This window comes from Neofelis nebulosa, chromosome 1, assembly GCF_028018385.1.
Source record: "Neofelis nebulosa isolate mNeoNeb1 chromosome 1, mNeoNeb1.pri, whole genome shotgun sequence".
Taxonomy (NCBI): domain Eukaryota; kingdom Metazoa; phylum Chordata; class Mammalia; order Carnivora; family Felidae; genus Neofelis; species Neofelis nebulosa.
Genome location: NC_080782.1, coordinates 242,422,025 through 242,439,150, shown reverse-complemented (window position 1 = coordinate 242,439,150; position 17,126 = coordinate 242,422,025). Strand labels below are relative to the sequence as shown.

Here is a 17,126-nt window from a genome sequence, read left to right as displayed (position 1 = left end):
CAAGATAACTGCTAAAATACCAAGCACAGCAGTTACTAGACCTGTAGCTACTGGATATGGGGTAGGTTTTCTTAAGCTAAAAATATTAAGGTGCTTTTTCTCATCCATAAGTTGACTTTAGGCACTTCTACATAATTTTGGCTATCTTTTCAGTCCATGACCCAGGTATGTTTTCCATTTCGGATAGTTACAAACATTGTGAAAGTCTAATTTGATTAATAGCTTTTACTATTCTAGTCATTTTGATTGTAAATTTATCAGAAAATATTTTCTTATCATTTCTTATTTGTAAACCTTATGTTTATTGATTGACTTCCTTTCATTTTCTGTGTAATATTACCAAGTCTCGTGTATTCCATTCATATTTTATGTGGAGTTAAGTGTTATATAAATGTAATGATGTTTATAATTTTTTTAAACCTACCAATTAATACATGAAAAACATGAAGTTTGAAAAAAACTTCAGAAGCATATATTTGGGTCTTTTATTTGAGATTTTCAGAGGAAAGATGGTATATAAAAATCCATAAAGGAAAATTTTTAGGTCTTGCCCAAATTTGGATGTTAGCATACATGCAATAAAAGGGGAATGGGAGAAAAATGGAAGAATGAGGTGGAATAGCATTTCCTAGTCCTTATTATAATATTTCTTAGGGGTCAGAAAAATGGTTTTAGTACCTAGCTAGAGGTCCAGGAAACTTGACTTTATACTGTTCCTCTAGATGAATAAGGAAAGCAGTCACACACATAATGTAAGTGTGTGTCAAATGAAACATGCTCTTATTAATCAGCCTAAGCATGTATTACTCATAAATTTGATTTTTTTTTGGTGGTGTTTTAGAACAGGAGACTGCAAACCTTTTCCGTGAAGAGCCAGGCAATTTAGGCTTTGCGGGTTAGATAGTCCCTGTTGCGGTTACCAGCCTCTGTGTTTGTAGTGCGGAAGCCGCCGTAGACAGTGTGCAGACCAGTGGGGTGTAGCTATATTTCAGGCTGAGGGTTGTGCTTCACGGAAGCTTGTTTTAGACTTTTATTGTTTAATCTTGTATCTTCAGGTTATAAATGGAAAAAATTAAGTTTACTTGCCAATAGAATGAGGGAAAAAAGTTATGAAGGAAACTTTTATAACTTGGTTTTTATAAAATTAAATGTAGATATTTTTTGGAACCATTTTAATTTAGTTTTCTGTTTGCTAGTCCAAGACATCCCTGGCATCATCGATGGGAAGACCAATGACAGGGGCTATTCAGGTATCTCTGTCATGTGCTTGTTCATTTTGGGCCTCTCTTATGACTTAGAATATTCTTACCAACTTTTTTTTATTACATTATTTTAAAATGTTAAAGAAAGTGTTTCTTACATAATGACCTGGATTCTTTAAATTATGGGCTAAAGGTTGGCCTATTCAAAATCTTTGGAGGTAAAATCTCTTTGGATTTACTCAGGTCTCAAATGAAATTCCACTGGGGAGTGGACATAGGACTGATAATTGGCTTGTGTGGTAACTCTGGGTCCCATTTTTCCTATGCTATCACTTACAACAATTCCTGAAATTTCTCGCATAGGCATATAGGAGGCCAACAAAAGTAGAGGAGTAGCCAGCTGATAACCTGTATAACTTACATAAGATCCTACATAAAAATCCATGAGTATTTCTTCTCAAACTAGGAGTAAGCCCAGTTAAAGCAAGGAATTGAAATGTTGTAGTAGAGGAAAGGCAAAATAGAGACAGGACTGACATGGATAGGCAGAGGGGAGGAATAAGCAGGTAGTAATGAAAAAATCTTAAAAATTAAGACTACTTTAATGTATGTGCTTGTGCAGAACTACAAATAAGAGGTAAATCTTATTTAAGAATACTTTTTAAATGACTGTTTTTCTTTCAAGGATGGAGTTACTAGACCAATGACAGCAGTGAGAGCAGCTGGTTTTACCAAAGCAGCTGTAAGAGGTTTGTTACATTATCTCTTCTAATAATTGTTTTCAGGTATTTTCACTTTGTTATTTCCTATGTGTAAATGTTACTACCGTTTTAAAGGAAGCCTGACATACCGTTGATTGCAAGGTGTGTCATTCTTTAGGTACCATTAAGAAAGGAAAGGGGTAATGAAAATGTTCTGCATCTTAATTGGAAGAGTGGTTATACTGGCATGGGATTTGTCAAAATGTACTGAATTGTACATCAAAATATGTGCATTTTTTTAAAAACTAAAAAGTGTGTAAGTTATTTTATATAAGTTAGAGCTCAGTTAAAAAATTGTAGGTGAAAACAGTGCTTAAAGATGTAAGTTAAGTCATAATTTAAAAATGAAATTATTATGAAAAAATTAATGTATAGTATACCAACAGAGAAAATTAAGAACCCAATAGCAAGTCATTACTCACATGATTGATAATTTAGAGCTCACAAGAGGATAGATTACTGTAGGGGAGAAGTGAACACTGACAAGAGTTTGCTCATTTTTGTTTTCACATTTTATTCACATAGTTTTATGTATATAAAAAAATCTCGCCAATTTCTTGATACATAAAATACTTACATAGGCATAATAAAATGTCCTGGCCATTTAATAAATAGGTAACTTAAACCATTTAATAAATAGGTAGATTAAATAACTGGTGCAAGTTTTTATGTTTTCTTCAATTATGCTGTGTCACAAGTTCACTATGAACTCTTGAATTGTGTCTCAGGCTCTGCATTTGACCCCCTTGGTCAGTCAAGGGGCCCTGCTCCTCCTTTGGAAGCCAAAAATGAAGATAGGTATGTAAATCGTTATGCTGTTGTTTTATTGTTGTTGTTGCATATTTTTAATTTTTATTTTCCAAATACGTAATTCTCAGTTATTTTAAAAGTTCTTGTCAGAAGCACCCCTATGTTTATGGCAGCATTGTTTTTAACAGCCAAGATATGGAAGCAGCCCATAATCGTAGCTCTTAAGCTCAGTATTTGGGCTGTTGAATAAATTACACAATTTCTCTTTTTCACTAACAAGGAGCCTCTACAGAAAATATGTTCACTTTATATCCTAGTTAATAACAACATGTTTGCTAATAAAAGTATGTTAGTTTATTTAAATAGCAGGTCATTTAGGATCCTTTCAGCTGCCAACAACAGAATACGTATCAGAAAAATACACACACAATAAGAACGTTTAGTGTGTAATAGGAAGTCTGGAGGAAGGGCATTTGTAGGTATGGTTAATTTCACTGCTCAGTAACATCACGCCTGGTTCAGCTTCTGTGTGATTCCCTTGGCCGTTTTCAAGAGCTTGCCCATCCTATCATGCCTCAAGAGCCCCGAGAGTTCAAAATCTACATGTAGTTAATAATGCCTAGAGTCAGAAAGTTCCCAGTCTTGGATCCCTTTTAAAAAGCAAAGAAAATCTTCCCAGGAGTCCCCGACCCCAAGTAAACCTGTCTTCATTTCTCACTGGTCAGAAGTGCATCACGTGCACATGACTGAACCAAACATTTGGTAAGAGAATGAGCCTCTTGTTGACTGGCTGAGATCCTGTATGCAAGGAGGAAGGCTGGTGGTAGGTTCAGGTGTGAGTAGGTATCTAGCAGTGTGCATGTAGAGTTCATTTTCCTGGCATTTAATAGGACAGAGTAGTTACTTTTAGTGTCTTCATACAGTTCTCTTACAGGTTTTTCACTTTAAATTTTTATTTTCATATTTTAGGCTTAATAATCTATAAGCAACATTTATTAGACATTTATTAAGAGTGTTTCAGAATAGATAACAGAGTTCTGTACTTCGTTGTAACCTTTATAAAACCACATCTCTTATGCTCGTTGCTCTGAATTTTGTAGATTTTTAGTAAACTAATAAAATTTTTATCCTACCTGACTAAATTTATTTTTATTTTTAATTTTTTTTTTTTTTTTTAAATTTTTTTTTCAACGTTTTTTATTTATTTTTGGGACAGAGAGAGACAGAGCATGAACGGGGGAGGGGCAGAGAGAGAGGGAGACACAGAATCAGAAACAGGCTCCAGGCTCCGAGCCATCAGCCCAGAGCCTGACGCGGGGCTCGAACTCACGGACCGCGAGATCGTGACCTGGCTGAAGTCGGACGCTTAACCGACTGCGCCACCCAGGCGCCCCTATTTTTAATTTTTTTAATGTTTGTTTATTCTTGAGAGAGACAGAGCGTGAGGGGAGAGGCAGAGTGAGAGAGAGACACACAGAATCTGAAGCAGGCACAGGCTCTGAGCTGTCAGCACAGAGCCTGACGTGTTGTTCAAACTCACAGATTGTGAGATCATGACCTGAGTCAGACACTTAAGCAAGTGAGCCACCCAGGCGCCCTTACCTGACTGAATTTATAGTCAGATTCCACCAAAGAATATGATTCTATAGACAAAGCTATACTATTAAACTTATTCCTGTATTTTTTTTAAGTCCCATTTGTAGAGAATTAAGTGAACTACCGTGTATTTGGAAATATTCATAGTAAAATTTTATTTAGGCACTAATGTGCTTTCAGAGTATTGTGATATTTTGCTGGATGAAAGTGGTAGCAAAATGACATTAGTGTTATTTTTGAAATTATTTGGGAGTACTGTGTTTGCTACAGTGGAGTCAGAATTTTTAAACTTCTTCCCATTGTTGGAAATATTCTCTAGAATTCCTATCTGGTAGTAGTCAATAATCATCATGATCATCGTCTCTTTTATGGGGGCTTCAGTTTTCCTCACCTTAAGATAAAGTTTTCATTTGTCATAGGATCCGAAGAAAGGATCCACTTTCTTTTAGGGATGATACTGTAATCTCATGGGTCTTTGAATGACCTTATTTGGGTTTAAATCCTAGCTCTGTAAACTAGCTGTGTGATTTTGGACATAATACTTAACTTTCTAAACCTCAGTTTCCTTCTCAGTAAAATGAGAATAATGATAGTATTTATATCAAATGTTATTGTGAGGATTAAATGACATAATTAGGGAAAAGCATCTGGTTTAGTGTTAAATTACTAATTACTGTGCTCAGTGTGTATTTTTATTAACTAAAATATGTTATTTTTGCTGTTATCATTATATAATTACTAAAAACTGTTCATTTGCTTTTTAACGCTATTTATACATTTATCTTATCTGTGACCTATTCTTATAAAAGCGCAAAATGGACAATGTTATAAGTACATTAAATTTTAGTTTATATTATTAGTGCTTGAATGAATCAAAGTACACCTGCTTTTTCTTTAATAGTCCAGAAGAAAAGATTAGACAATTAGAGAAGAAAGTAAATGAATTGGTAGAAGAAAGCTGTATTGCCAACAGTTGTGGAGACTTAAAATTGGTAAGTTCATAAACTCCTAGGACTCGAGACGATGAAGTGTGCGTATATATGTGTGTGTACTTTTATATATGCACAAATACAAGCACATGTACAGGTTTCCCCCACTATCCGAAAGTAGAGCGAAACCTTTCATAAGTCGAAATGGCATCAAGGAAGCGATTGCCATTAATTTACACTGAAAATGTTTTGAGCTTTCCTAGGCCCCAAAACTAACCTCTTTTAGGCTTTTCTGATACCTTAGGACACATCTTGCCAACCGATGCACAGACTAAATGAAGGTCAAACACAGATGCTCACAGACAGGTCAGAGCTCTGGTGGCTTGATGCTGAGATGCCCAGGGTAGCTTCCTGAAGGGAGCGTGGGGGCGCTACTCTCGCTGCTGGGGGTGTGTATCGCCTCTGAAGGGTTTGGTGCAAAACGGACGTTGCTTCACTTCTTTTTTTCGTAAAAGCCAAAATCCTCTTCAGGTTTCTTTTAGTTAGCGAAAACAGGTACTAATGTTGGTCTTTTGTTAAAGCAGAATGGCGTCATGCAACCTTTTGAAAAGCGGGGGATACCCGAACAGATAAACATGTTTGTCTTGCTGTTGACTGGCTTAGAGTTTTTACTGAAGCAGTTATTTTGAAAACGTAGGCAACTGCTTCATACATAAGCTCTGATGTCAGAAATAGTTGATTGATTTTATAATTTGTGATATTGGTCATTTCAATAGGAAACAAAATTCTAATGGATCAATTGATTGAAATTGGCAGCCTGATGGACTGTTGGGTTAGACTCAGCCTGCCGAAAGGCGTAGCTACCATGGTCCACATGCAGTACTAAGGGCTGTTTTCTTATTTAAAGCCTCACTACCCTAAAATATTTTTTCCTATGTAAACTGCTGCAAAATCATAGTTTGCTTTGCAGAATTCTGGTTTTTTGTGTTTTTTAAAAATTAAATACTTTCTCTTAATTTGCTTTGTTCTCATTACTTTGATTGTCATACTATATAAATGTAATTTCTGTGACTTAGTTATTAGATTAATGAATACCATTAGAAAGAATTATTCATATAAAAGCTGTTTTTATTGCTCATAGAACCAGTACTTTTTTATCTAGCTCTAAAATAAAATCCCACGGTGAGTTAATCTGTCTGTGGTTGTCTCTAGGGGAAATTAACAAAAGGTTCTTGGCATTCTGAGCAGGACATAAAAGCCAGACTGAGCATCTGTTGTAATATTGAGTAGCATTTATTCTATTGCATGAGATGGAATTAAAATACCCAAAGTTTCAGGATTGGGAGGGAAAAGGAAGGAAATAGGTTGTCAAATCTAAATGGTGGTGGAAGGGATGGTGATAAAGAAACTTGACTTGGGGCTAATAAACTCTCCATTTTATCTGTCACATACTTCTTTGGAGAGCAGAAGGGAAGATACATGACATTTTTATTATGGTGAGCTCCACTTTAAACAAATACTCTGGGTTCTTTTGTTTTCAAAAGAGTACAGCAGGGCCTCCTGGGAATCCCAGTTTCGTGCAGATACCTCCCAAATGCATAAAATACTCATAATGAATGCTTAAAGGAATTGACAAAGTATCAACTTGATTTCAGGCCTTAGAAAAGGCAAAAGATGCAGGAAGAAAGGAGAGAATCTTGGTGAGACAACGAGAACAAGTTACAACTCCAGAAAATATCAATTTGGATTTAACTTACTCAGTAAGTATGAGAAATACCTATTGAGTGAAATTATTTTGGCTAGGATTTGTAGATTCCAAAAGTCTTTTTCCTTTTGTCTTTAGGTTTTTTTTTCCCCTGTGTTTTAAATCTTATTGGACCTCAGATTGGGACCAATCTGGGACCTAATTCGGTGCCCAGAATTAGATTAATAATAATCTTTATAAAGTTCATGAGGCACTCTTACTCTTAGGTTTGTGCAAAGATCTTTTTTTTTTATTTATTAATTAGTTGTTTTTAGTAACTTAGTACCCACAGGCTTACCACCCAATGACTCTATTTCTGGAAGATTGCTAATATTTATGCTCTGTATTTAGTGCGGTTATTTTAATGAGATTTTAATGTGGACTTTTGGTCTATGATTCTTAAGAACTTCCAACAGGCAAATAATACAATGTTCTGTGAGGGTAGTGAAAAACAACAAAAACTAATTTCTTACAAGATTAAAAAAAATTTTTTTTTAATGTTTATTTTTTGAGAGAGAGCGAGAGAGAGAGAATGTGAATGGGGGAGGGGCAGAGAGAGAGAGACAGAATCTGAAGCAAGCTCCAGACTCTGGGCTGTCAGCACAGAGCCTGATGCAGGGCTTGAACCCACGAACTGTGAGATCATGACCTGAGCCAAAGTCAGATGCTTAACTGACTGAGCCACCCAGGTGCCCCAAGATTTTTTTAATTCTTAAAAGACTTCCTTGATGTTTATACCACTATTTTAAAAGGGTGTATTTTTAGTGGGAAAAATGTTCATTTGCCAAACATATGAAAAAAAAGGACATTTGAAACTGAATAGGAATTTTTAGATGTTCGTTCTTAATAGCTAATATTTTTAAATTTCATGAAATCTTTAGATGGGGGAGTAATTTCTAGTGATTTTTTTTACCTGTGGGAAAATAATTTTATATAACTTAGTGACTTAAATTATAATTTTGCATACAGAGAAATACTTTTTACAGTTTTGCATATAAAGAAGTGCACAAACGAAGGTTTAAGATATTTCCACATAATGTTTAATTTTTATTTACGAAGAAAATTTGGCTCAATACCTTGCTTATTCCCTTTATTACCAGCAACATTAACAATACATGTTTATTCTTTGTAGGTCTTCCTGAGATTAATGGATGGCAAATACTACCTAAATTAGAAAGAATACTTAGAAAATTAAGGTGCAGTTTGGAGGACAGCTATGCTTATCTTAATGTTCTCTTTCATTTGGAATGCAAGATATTTCTCTGTATGCTTTACTTCCTCACTAGTGGAGTATCTTGATATAAGCATCTAGTTTTGTTAGGTATAGGATGTTAATCTCTTAAAAGATTATAGGCAAAAGGGCCTAAAATGGTCATTATGTGTCTTTTTGCCTTGTTTTTTTCCTTAGGTTCTTTTCAACTTGGCCAGTCAATATTCAGCGAATGAAATGTATGCTGAAGCACTAAATACATACCAAGTTATAGTGAAAAATAAGATGTTTAGCAATGCAGGTGGGTGTATATAGTCAGTTTGCCCAATAAATATAGTTCTTTTTCTTTTGAGTTTGTCGAAGTAATTTCTGCACCCAACATGGGGCTCAAACTCACAATCTCGAGATCAAAAGTCATGTGCTGCACTGACTGAGCCAGTCAGGCACCCCAAATACAGTTTTTTTGTAGTGTTAATTTACATTTCCCCACTTTATGTTTCCTTATATAATCTATGCTCTAAACAAATTTGTGTTTATAAAGAAGTGTCCTACTTAAAGATACTACTTATATGAAAATCTACATAATCTACATAAATACAAATGAAGAAATACAGTTGGTATGAGATAGATTGCCTAATAGTAAACAAAAAATATATTCTGTCATCACAGGTAGAATGAGCCAGGGCAATCCCATCAAACATGCTTTCACTTATAAATTTATCCCCAAGAGACTATAGTTTAGTAGCATATATGTGTAATTTTTTGGTAGTTGTATTAAAGTTATCAGAATATCAGATTATCATTTTCTTTAATATATTAAAATGTGTGTGGCATTATTGAGTTTAATTTTAAAATCCCATTTTTTACAAAATAACACAATTCCAGTTTTACAATGTAAATCACTTGTTCTCCAGCCATATTTTCAGGGCTCCATCTGTCTTAAGTTCCATTTCCTCACAGAAGATTGTTGTGTAGGTATACGAAAATAGTGTAACTATTTTAAAGTGAGAATTTTAGGTAGTGTCTGAAGCTTCATAACTTGAGAAAAACTTCAAAGAACATGAATTAAGGTCATCTTAAATAGAGAAAAAATTAAGAAAATAGAATATTATATATTCATTATTTTTTTAATTAGGAAGATTGAAAGTGAATATGGGAAATATTTATTTAAAGCAAAGAAATTATTCCAAAGCCATTAAATTCTACCGAATGGCACTAGATCAAATTCCAAGCGTCCATAAAGAAATGAGGTAAGTTTACATAGTGATGACTTGGTGAAATTTAAGTGTTATTTTCAGAAACAAGATAACTCTAATGACCCGTTGTCAGTGGGTTGAATATTTTGAGGTGTTTGTACATGTGAGGTGTTAGATTTATGTTGTATCTGTAGTATTTTGGTCTATTCCCCTTCTGACTACTTGCACACATTTGTGTAATGACAAGTTAAAGGTTAAAGATATAATATGTAATCAACTGAAATAAAACTGAGCTAATTGGCCTATATAGTGGGTAATCCAGCAGGCCATTAGCAGCAAATAAGTCACTGCCAACACAGAATCAAAACACTGCTTTAGAATATAATAGACTTTAGAATGTTTTAATTTCTAAAAGGCTAGAAATTAAGACCACCATATATTCTTGCTGTAGATTGCAAATGAAACAATGAAAGGAAGAGATTGCATTTGAATCTTAGAAGAGGGGATAGGAGGAGGAAGCTGAGATATATTCTATTCCTACCATATTTCTTTTTTTTTTTATTTTTTTTTAAAAAAAATTTTTTTTTCAACGTTTATTTTATTTTTTGGGACAGAGAGAGACAGAGCATGAACGGGGGAGGGACAGAGAGAGAGGGAGACACAGAATTAGAAACAGGCTCCAGGCTCTGAGCCATCAGCCCAGAGCCTGACGCGGGGCTCGAACTCACGGACCGTGAGATCGTGACCTGGCTGAAGTCGGACGCTTAACCGACTGCGCCACCCAGGCGCCCCTATTCCTACCATATTTCAAGAGCAGAAACAGTAAATTACCTTATGGTCTGGTAATAACCTTGAGAACATAGAAGGTTTCCAGGATATTTACCAGTCATAATTGTCCCTAGGCGCTTAGTACAGTTCCTCTGTGAAAGTTAATTTATTTGTAAATGCCACCTTTAATGATTATTTGTTTCTGAACAGTGCATCATTATCATTGGGAAATATCTAGCTTCTAGGACACAATGCCCTTAGGCACTTTTAACACAGGTGAGCCCAAGGCTTTGAGCATTGTAGGATAGCTTATGTCAAGTGCTTAATTATCAATAATCTAGAGGTGCTGTAGTAACTAAGTTAAGGAACTGATGGTAAGAACAAGAGTGCTCAAGAAAGGCGTACTTGTGACAGGTTATTTAAGTGAGGAAGAGAAAAAGGGTAATATTCCAGACAAAGGGAAAATCGAGAAGAGTCAAGGAAATAACAGTATTCATGATCTGATCAGAATAAATGAATTTAGTTGAAACAGAGATATTATGTTGAGGAGTAGCTAGAAATAAGATGGCATTACATTCATAATCCCATCTACATCCCTTTGAAGAGGATGTAGAGAAATTGGAAACCTCATACATTGGGGTATATAAAATAGTACAGCCAGTTTGGAAAATAAGTATGGAATTTCTTAAAAAGTTGAACACAAATTTACCAGTGGACCAGTAATTCAACTCCCAGGTATATATCCAAGAGAAATGAAAACATGCTGTTACAAAGGATTGTATGTGAATGTTCATAGCATTATTCCTAATAGCCCAAAAGTGGAAACAGTCAAATGTCTGCCAAGTAGGCAATGGGTATATAAAATGTGGTGTATTCATATTATGGAATACTATTTGCAAATATAAAAGGAATGGAGAACTGATAGATGCTAAGAATGGAGGAACCTTCAAAAGATTATGCTAATTAAAAGAAGCCAGGTATAAAATACTGTATATTATATGACTCCCATTTATATGCAATGTTTAGAAAAGGCAAATCCAGAGAGAGAGAAAGTAGGTTAATGATTGCCTAGGGCAGGAAGTGAGAATGGGGAGTGGCTGCTAATGAGCACAGATTCTCTTTTTAGGATAATGGAGATGAGTTAATATATTCACAGCTGTGTAGATATAGCAGCAATCACTGAATTGTATAGTTAAAACAAGTGAACTTAGGTAAGTTAAACTTCAGTAAAGCTTTAACAAAACAAAGCAAAAGTGGGAAAGAAAAGGATACTACCTGTGGAGTGTCTTGACTACTGTACTAAACACATTAGACTTTTAAACTCATCCATGTTTCTTTTTCTTTAGGATTAAAATCATGCAGAACATTGGTGTTACATTTATTAAAACTGGTCAATATTCAGATGCCATTAATTCATTTGAGCACATAATGAGTCTGGCACCAAATCTGAAGGCAGGCTTCAACCTAATTCTTAGTTACTTTGCTGTTGGAGATCGAGACAAAATGAAGAAGGCGTTCCAAAAATTGATTGCGGTTCCATTAGAAATTGATGAAGATGATAAGTATATCTCACCAAGTGTGAGTATGAAGATAACTGCTGTGTAGCTAGCTGTTAGTTGTCCGTGCTTTTCTGTTTCCAGAAATGAGAGTTAGATGGATGACGTTTTAGGTTTCTCCTAGCCCTATATTAATGTGTTTTAATTAATCAAATTTAATTAATGTGCTTTTACCAGTTTCATTTGTTACTTAAATGGTTGAGAATGGGATTCTGTTGAAAAAGGGCTAGAGATTATGGTTAAAACTGACTTTACAATTTTATTGAAAAAAGGGAAAATCTTACAAAAATATGATTACACGTCATTCTTTAAGTATAATATCTTGACCAAGGAACCCCTAAATCCTTGTTTTTTTTACTATTTTTTTCAGTCATTTATGAACAGAGGAAGCTCAAACTATACTAAATATATCACAAATGAAAAGAAGTAGTTCCTTATCCTTATGCATAGGGTAGAGCATAATAAAAAAATCATATTTTCAAAGACCTGAGGAAATACTATATAATGTTAAATGAAAAACCAAATGAAAAAAAAAAGATATGCACACACCCATACATGAACACAAACTGAAAGGAAATACACCAAAATAGAAACAAAATACACAAAATAGAAACAAAAAAGAAATACACCAAAATAGGGAGTGAGATGATTTTTCTTTTTTTTTTTTTTTTTTTTTATTTATTTTTGGGACAGAGAGAGACAGAGCATGAACGGGGGAGGGGCAGAGAGAGAGGGAGACACAGAATCGGAAACAGGCTCCAGGCTCCGAGCCGTCAGCCCAGAGCCTGACGCGGGGCTCGAACTCACGGACCGCGAGATCGTGACCTGGCTGAAGTCGGACGCTCAACCGACTGCGCCACCCAGGCGCCCCGGGATGATTTTTCTTAATGTTTTTAAAATATTTTCCAGAGTTTTACATATAAATTATTGGTATGCTGCCATATTATTTTCTATTAAACCAAACAGTATGAAATTGCCTGTATTTATAGATCAAAAATAAGAGAATAATGCCAATTTCATAAATTGAATTAATAGATTTGTTAATAGATTGTAAGGGTATTACCGCCTAGCTGTTGGCTGCACCATACAATACTTAACTCTTCTTATGCCTCAGTTCTTTATATACAATACAGGAAATTATAATAACCTACTTTATAGGGTTGTGAGGATTAAGTGAGATAATGCAAGTGAAATGCTTAAAACAGTACCTGGAACATAGCATGTGCTATGTAAACATTAATTATATATATTGTTTTTATTGAGAAGAAATTTATGTTGTGAAAAAATCTATTTTTAATTTTTTTTTTTTTTCAACGTTTTTTATTTATTTTTGGGACAGAGAGAGACAAAGCATGAACGGGGAAGGGGCAGAGAGAGAGGGAGACACACAGAATTGGAAACAGGCTCCAGGCTCCGAGCCATCAGCCCAGAGCCTGACGCGGGGCTCGAACTCACAGACCGCGAGATTGTGACCTGGCTGAAGTCGGACGCTTAACCGACTGCGCCACCCAGGCGCCCCGAAAAAATCTATTTTTAATGAAGAGTAGAGATATGGATTACTAAGTAATTTGATCATTAAATCATTTACATTTGAGTTTAGAATTTATAATATCACACAGCTTCTGTGTACTTGGTCCTGTTCTATCCGGCCTGACCTTTTATCAGCTGCTCAGAATCTGTTAGTTCAAGGAGAATGTGATAGATAATCAGGAATAAGAAAAGTTCTACTTTACATAAGGGAAAACAGTTTAGAAAGATTAATTTACTCTACTAACTAACTTAGTGGTGTGGTTGATTAGAAATCCAAGCTCTTAGGGGCACCTGGGTGGCTCAGTCGGTTCAGCTCTTAGGGGCACCTGGGTGGCTCATGTCCGACTTCGGCTCAGGTCATGATCTCATGGTTCGTGAGTTCAAGCCCCGCCTCGGGTTTGTGCTGATAGCTCAGAGCCTGGAGCCTGCTTCAGATTCTGTGTCTCCCTCTTTCTCTGCCCCTTCCCCGCTCATGGTCTGTCTCTCTCTGTCTCTCAAAAATGAATACACATTAAAAAAAATTAAAAAGAGGGGCGCCTGGGTGGCGCAGTCGGTTAAGCGTCCGACTTCAGCCAGGTCACGATCTCACGGTCCGTGAGTTTGAGCCCCGCGTCAGGCTCTGGGCTGATGGCTCAGAGCCTGGAGCCTGTTTCCGATTCTGTGTCTCCCTTGCTCTCTGTCCCTCCCCCATTCATGCTCTGTCTCTCTCTGTCCCAAAAAATAAAATAAACGTTGAGAAAAAAAAAAAAAAAAAAAAAAAAAAAATTAAAAAGAAATCCAAGTTCTCAGTATTTGCTTCTGAATTAATCACTTTTTTCCCAATTTTATTTTCCCAGGATGATCCACATACTAACTTAGTAATCGAAGCTATAAAAAATGATCATCTAAGGCAAATGGAACGTGAACGGTAATATTTTGCACACTTTAGTAACATAGGTTTAATTTTTATGAGTTAAATATACATTCTGATTATTTCTCTCAAGACTTGTTATATTCAGTATATTAAATAGTGCTATTGTTTCACCAATTCTGTACATTACTAGATTCTCTTTTCTCCTAAGTAATCACAGTCCTCAGGCTGACCCCAGTTATTCTTACCCAGTTACTCTTACTATTTTCTTGTAATTCACTTCTCCTCTGCATTTGGTGCAATGTTGCAACTTTGTTTATACTACCTTTCTTTAAGAAATTGTATCTTTATGTATTTTTGTCCAGCTTCCCAATTAAATTTCAACTCCCAAAGACAAAATTGTACTTTTTTCTTCCTTCCTCCAGTATGGTACCTAGACTCTGCCAACTATGGTTTGAAAATTCTAATATGTATTGAACATGCAACAGGTATATTAGAAGTATATCACACAATAGAGAGCCTTTAATTTTTTAAATTGTGATAAAATACACATAGCATAAAATTTACCATCTTAATCATGATGCATAAGAAAGACTTCATGGTTTGGTAGTGTTAAATGCATTCATGTTTTATAACCAGTCTTCAGAACTCGTGTGTGTAGGTATTGGGTCATATGCTAAATCTATTTTTTAATTTTTAAAATTATTTTTATTTATTTATTTGTAATTCCAGTGTAATTAATGTTATATTAGTTTCAGGTATACAGTATAGCGATTCAACAATCCTGTACATTCCTCAGTGCTCACCATGATAAGTGTACTCTTAATCCCCTTCACTTATTTCACCCCAGAACTCTTTGTATCTTCATAATCTACATCTCTACCCATTGAACAACATTTCTCCAGGTCCTGCCCCCAGCACCAAACACCCACCGTTCTCCTTTCTGTTATTATGAATTTGCTTTATTTTCCTCATGTAAATGAAATTATAGTACACTTATAATGTCTACAAGGTCCTTCCATGTTGTAGCATGTGATAGGATTTCCTTCTTTTATAAGGCTGAATAAGATTTCATCATATGCGTGTAAGGCCCTTAATTTTTAGAAGTTAGTTTAATTAAAAAAATTTTTTTTATGTTTTTATTTTATTTTTTAAGAGAGAGAGACAGAACATGAGGAGGCTAAGGGGCAGAGAGAAAGGGAGACACAGAATCTGAAGCAGGCTCCAGGCTCTGAGCTGTCAGCACAGAGTCCGACACGGGGCTCAAACTCACAAACTGTGAGATCATGACCTGAGCCAAAGTCGGACACTCAACCGACTGAGCCACCCAGGCACCCCAGAAATTAGTTTAACTTTAAAAATTAGTTTAGGGGTGCCTGGGTGGCTCAGTTGGTTAAGCGTCTGTCCGACTCCTGATTTCAGCTCAGGTCACGATCTCACAGTTTGTTGAGATTGAGCTCCATATCAGGCTCTGCACTGACAGTACAGCTGCATGGAAGTCTTTTTCTCCCTCTCTCTGCACCTCCCCCTCTCAACACATGTATTCTCTCTCTCTCTCTCCCTCTCTCTCTCTCACTCTCGAACTTAAAAAATTAGTTTAACATTAAAAATAACTGACTTCTTCTGGGAAGATGAGTAGACATAGTTTTCCCTGTTATTCCCACTAAATACAAATGAAAACCTTGGAAATTATGTATAAAACAAATACAAGAAGAAAGGTGGAGAGAAGAGGGCAGATCAGCAAAGGACCTCAGGACCTGAGGAACAATGGCAGTGAGTCCCCTCATCTTTCCCAGACTTGCATGTGAAGAAATTGCCAGTTAGAAAACATCAGTGGGTATATTTTTAAAAACAAACAAAAAGCCCCAAGAAAAGCCCAATTTTCTAGCCAGAGGACAAGGAAAGGAACAGTCTATCAAGACTGAAAACTTTTAGACAAATACTGCACACACAAACTACGGCCCCACTCCTGTGCCTGCCAACAAAAGTCAAGTGGGAGCCTGGCTTCCCACTCTGAAAAGGCTGTAAGGAGACACTCCATATCCCAAAAGACCAGGTAGGGAGCCAGGACTTTAATCTCCACAGACCCTTAATGAGTCCCAGCAGTCTTTGGTTTCAGCAGATAGCACATGGGGAGCCTGGAATTCTACTCCATCAGAGTAATGAAGCACTCCTTCCCCTCTCTCTGGTATCAGAGAAAATGGTGGAGAATCAAAACTTTCATCATCACTTAGTGGTAACAAGGCCACCCCACTATGGTGTCAATAGGGACCGTGGTAGAAACAGGAACTCCTACCCCATCCAGCAGAAACAAAGACTTCTTCCTGCCTCGAGTATCAAAAAAGGCCGTGTGGGGAAACCTGGACATCTATTATCTGGCACTCATAAGGTGGTGTCTCTTCTCCCCCTGCTAGAGCAGTGTCAAGAAAACAGCTAAAACAGACTTAAATAAAAATTCAGAGTATTATACTGTAGAAATATCCAAGCTTTTTTTTAATGTTTTAATTTTTGAGAGAGACCGAGAGTGTGAGTAGGGGAGAGGCAGAGAGAGACAGAGGATCTGAAGCGGGCTTCACACTGACAGCAGAGAGCCTGATGTGGGGCTCGAATTCACAAAAGCACAAGATCGTAACTTGAGCCAAAGTTGGATACTTACCTGACTGAGCCACCCATGCGCTCCATGTAATGTCCAAGTTTTGATCAAGAATCACTCATCATAAGGAAGTAGGATGATTTCAAACCAAATGAATGAAAAATCTAATCAATAGATGCCAATATTATTAGGACAAAGATGTTAGAATTATCTGGCAAAGCAAACGTGATACAAATGCTTCAGCAAGCAACTATGAGCATGCTTAAAGCAAATTTAAAAGTAAAAACCCTCAGAAAAGAAGTCTCTGGAAATATAAAGAAGCACCAAATGGAAAATTTTAACTTTTTTGAAAAATACAATAATTCAAATAAAAAGCCTAGTGGATGGGCTCCACAGGAAAATAAAGGGGAAATGGAAAGATTCAGTGAACTGGAAGATGAA

General features: G+C 36.0%; 1 protein-coding gene across 9 annotated transcripts in view; it reads left to right on the top strand.

Annotated features, from left to right (window-relative positions):
- IFT88 (intraflagellar transport 88) overlaps nucleotides 1–17,126 on the top strand; it is a 132,958-nt gene that overhangs the window by 24,795 nt on the left and 91,037 nt on the right. For 5 of the 9 annotated variants that reach the window (XM_058690327.1, XM_058690305.1, XM_058690344.1 and 2 more), the window contains 10 exons: nucleotides 5–61; nucleotides 1,197–1,250; nucleotides 1,888–1,951; nucleotides 2,692–2,761; nucleotides 5,211–5,301; nucleotides 6,894–6,998; nucleotides 8,391–8,493; nucleotides 9,328–9,442; nucleotides 11,503–11,734; nucleotides 14,079–14,149. In XM_058690327.1, the coding sequence (XP_058546310.1) occupies nucleotides 5–61; nucleotides 1,197–1,250; nucleotides 1,888–1,951; nucleotides 2,692–2,761; nucleotides 5,211–5,301; nucleotides 6,894–6,998; nucleotides 8,391–8,493; nucleotides 9,328–9,442; nucleotides 11,503–11,734; nucleotides 14,079–14,149 (962 nt within the window). The remainder of the gene's footprint in view (nucleotides 1–4; nucleotides 62–1,196; nucleotides 1,251–1,887; nucleotides 1,952–2,691; nucleotides 2,762–5,210; nucleotides 5,302–6,893; nucleotides 6,999–8,390; nucleotides 8,494–9,327; nucleotides 9,443–11,502; nucleotides 11,735–14,078; nucleotides 14,150–17,126) is intronic. The other 4 variants (XM_058690316.1, XM_058690360.1, XM_058690354.1 and 1 more) reach the window with 2 other exon arrangements.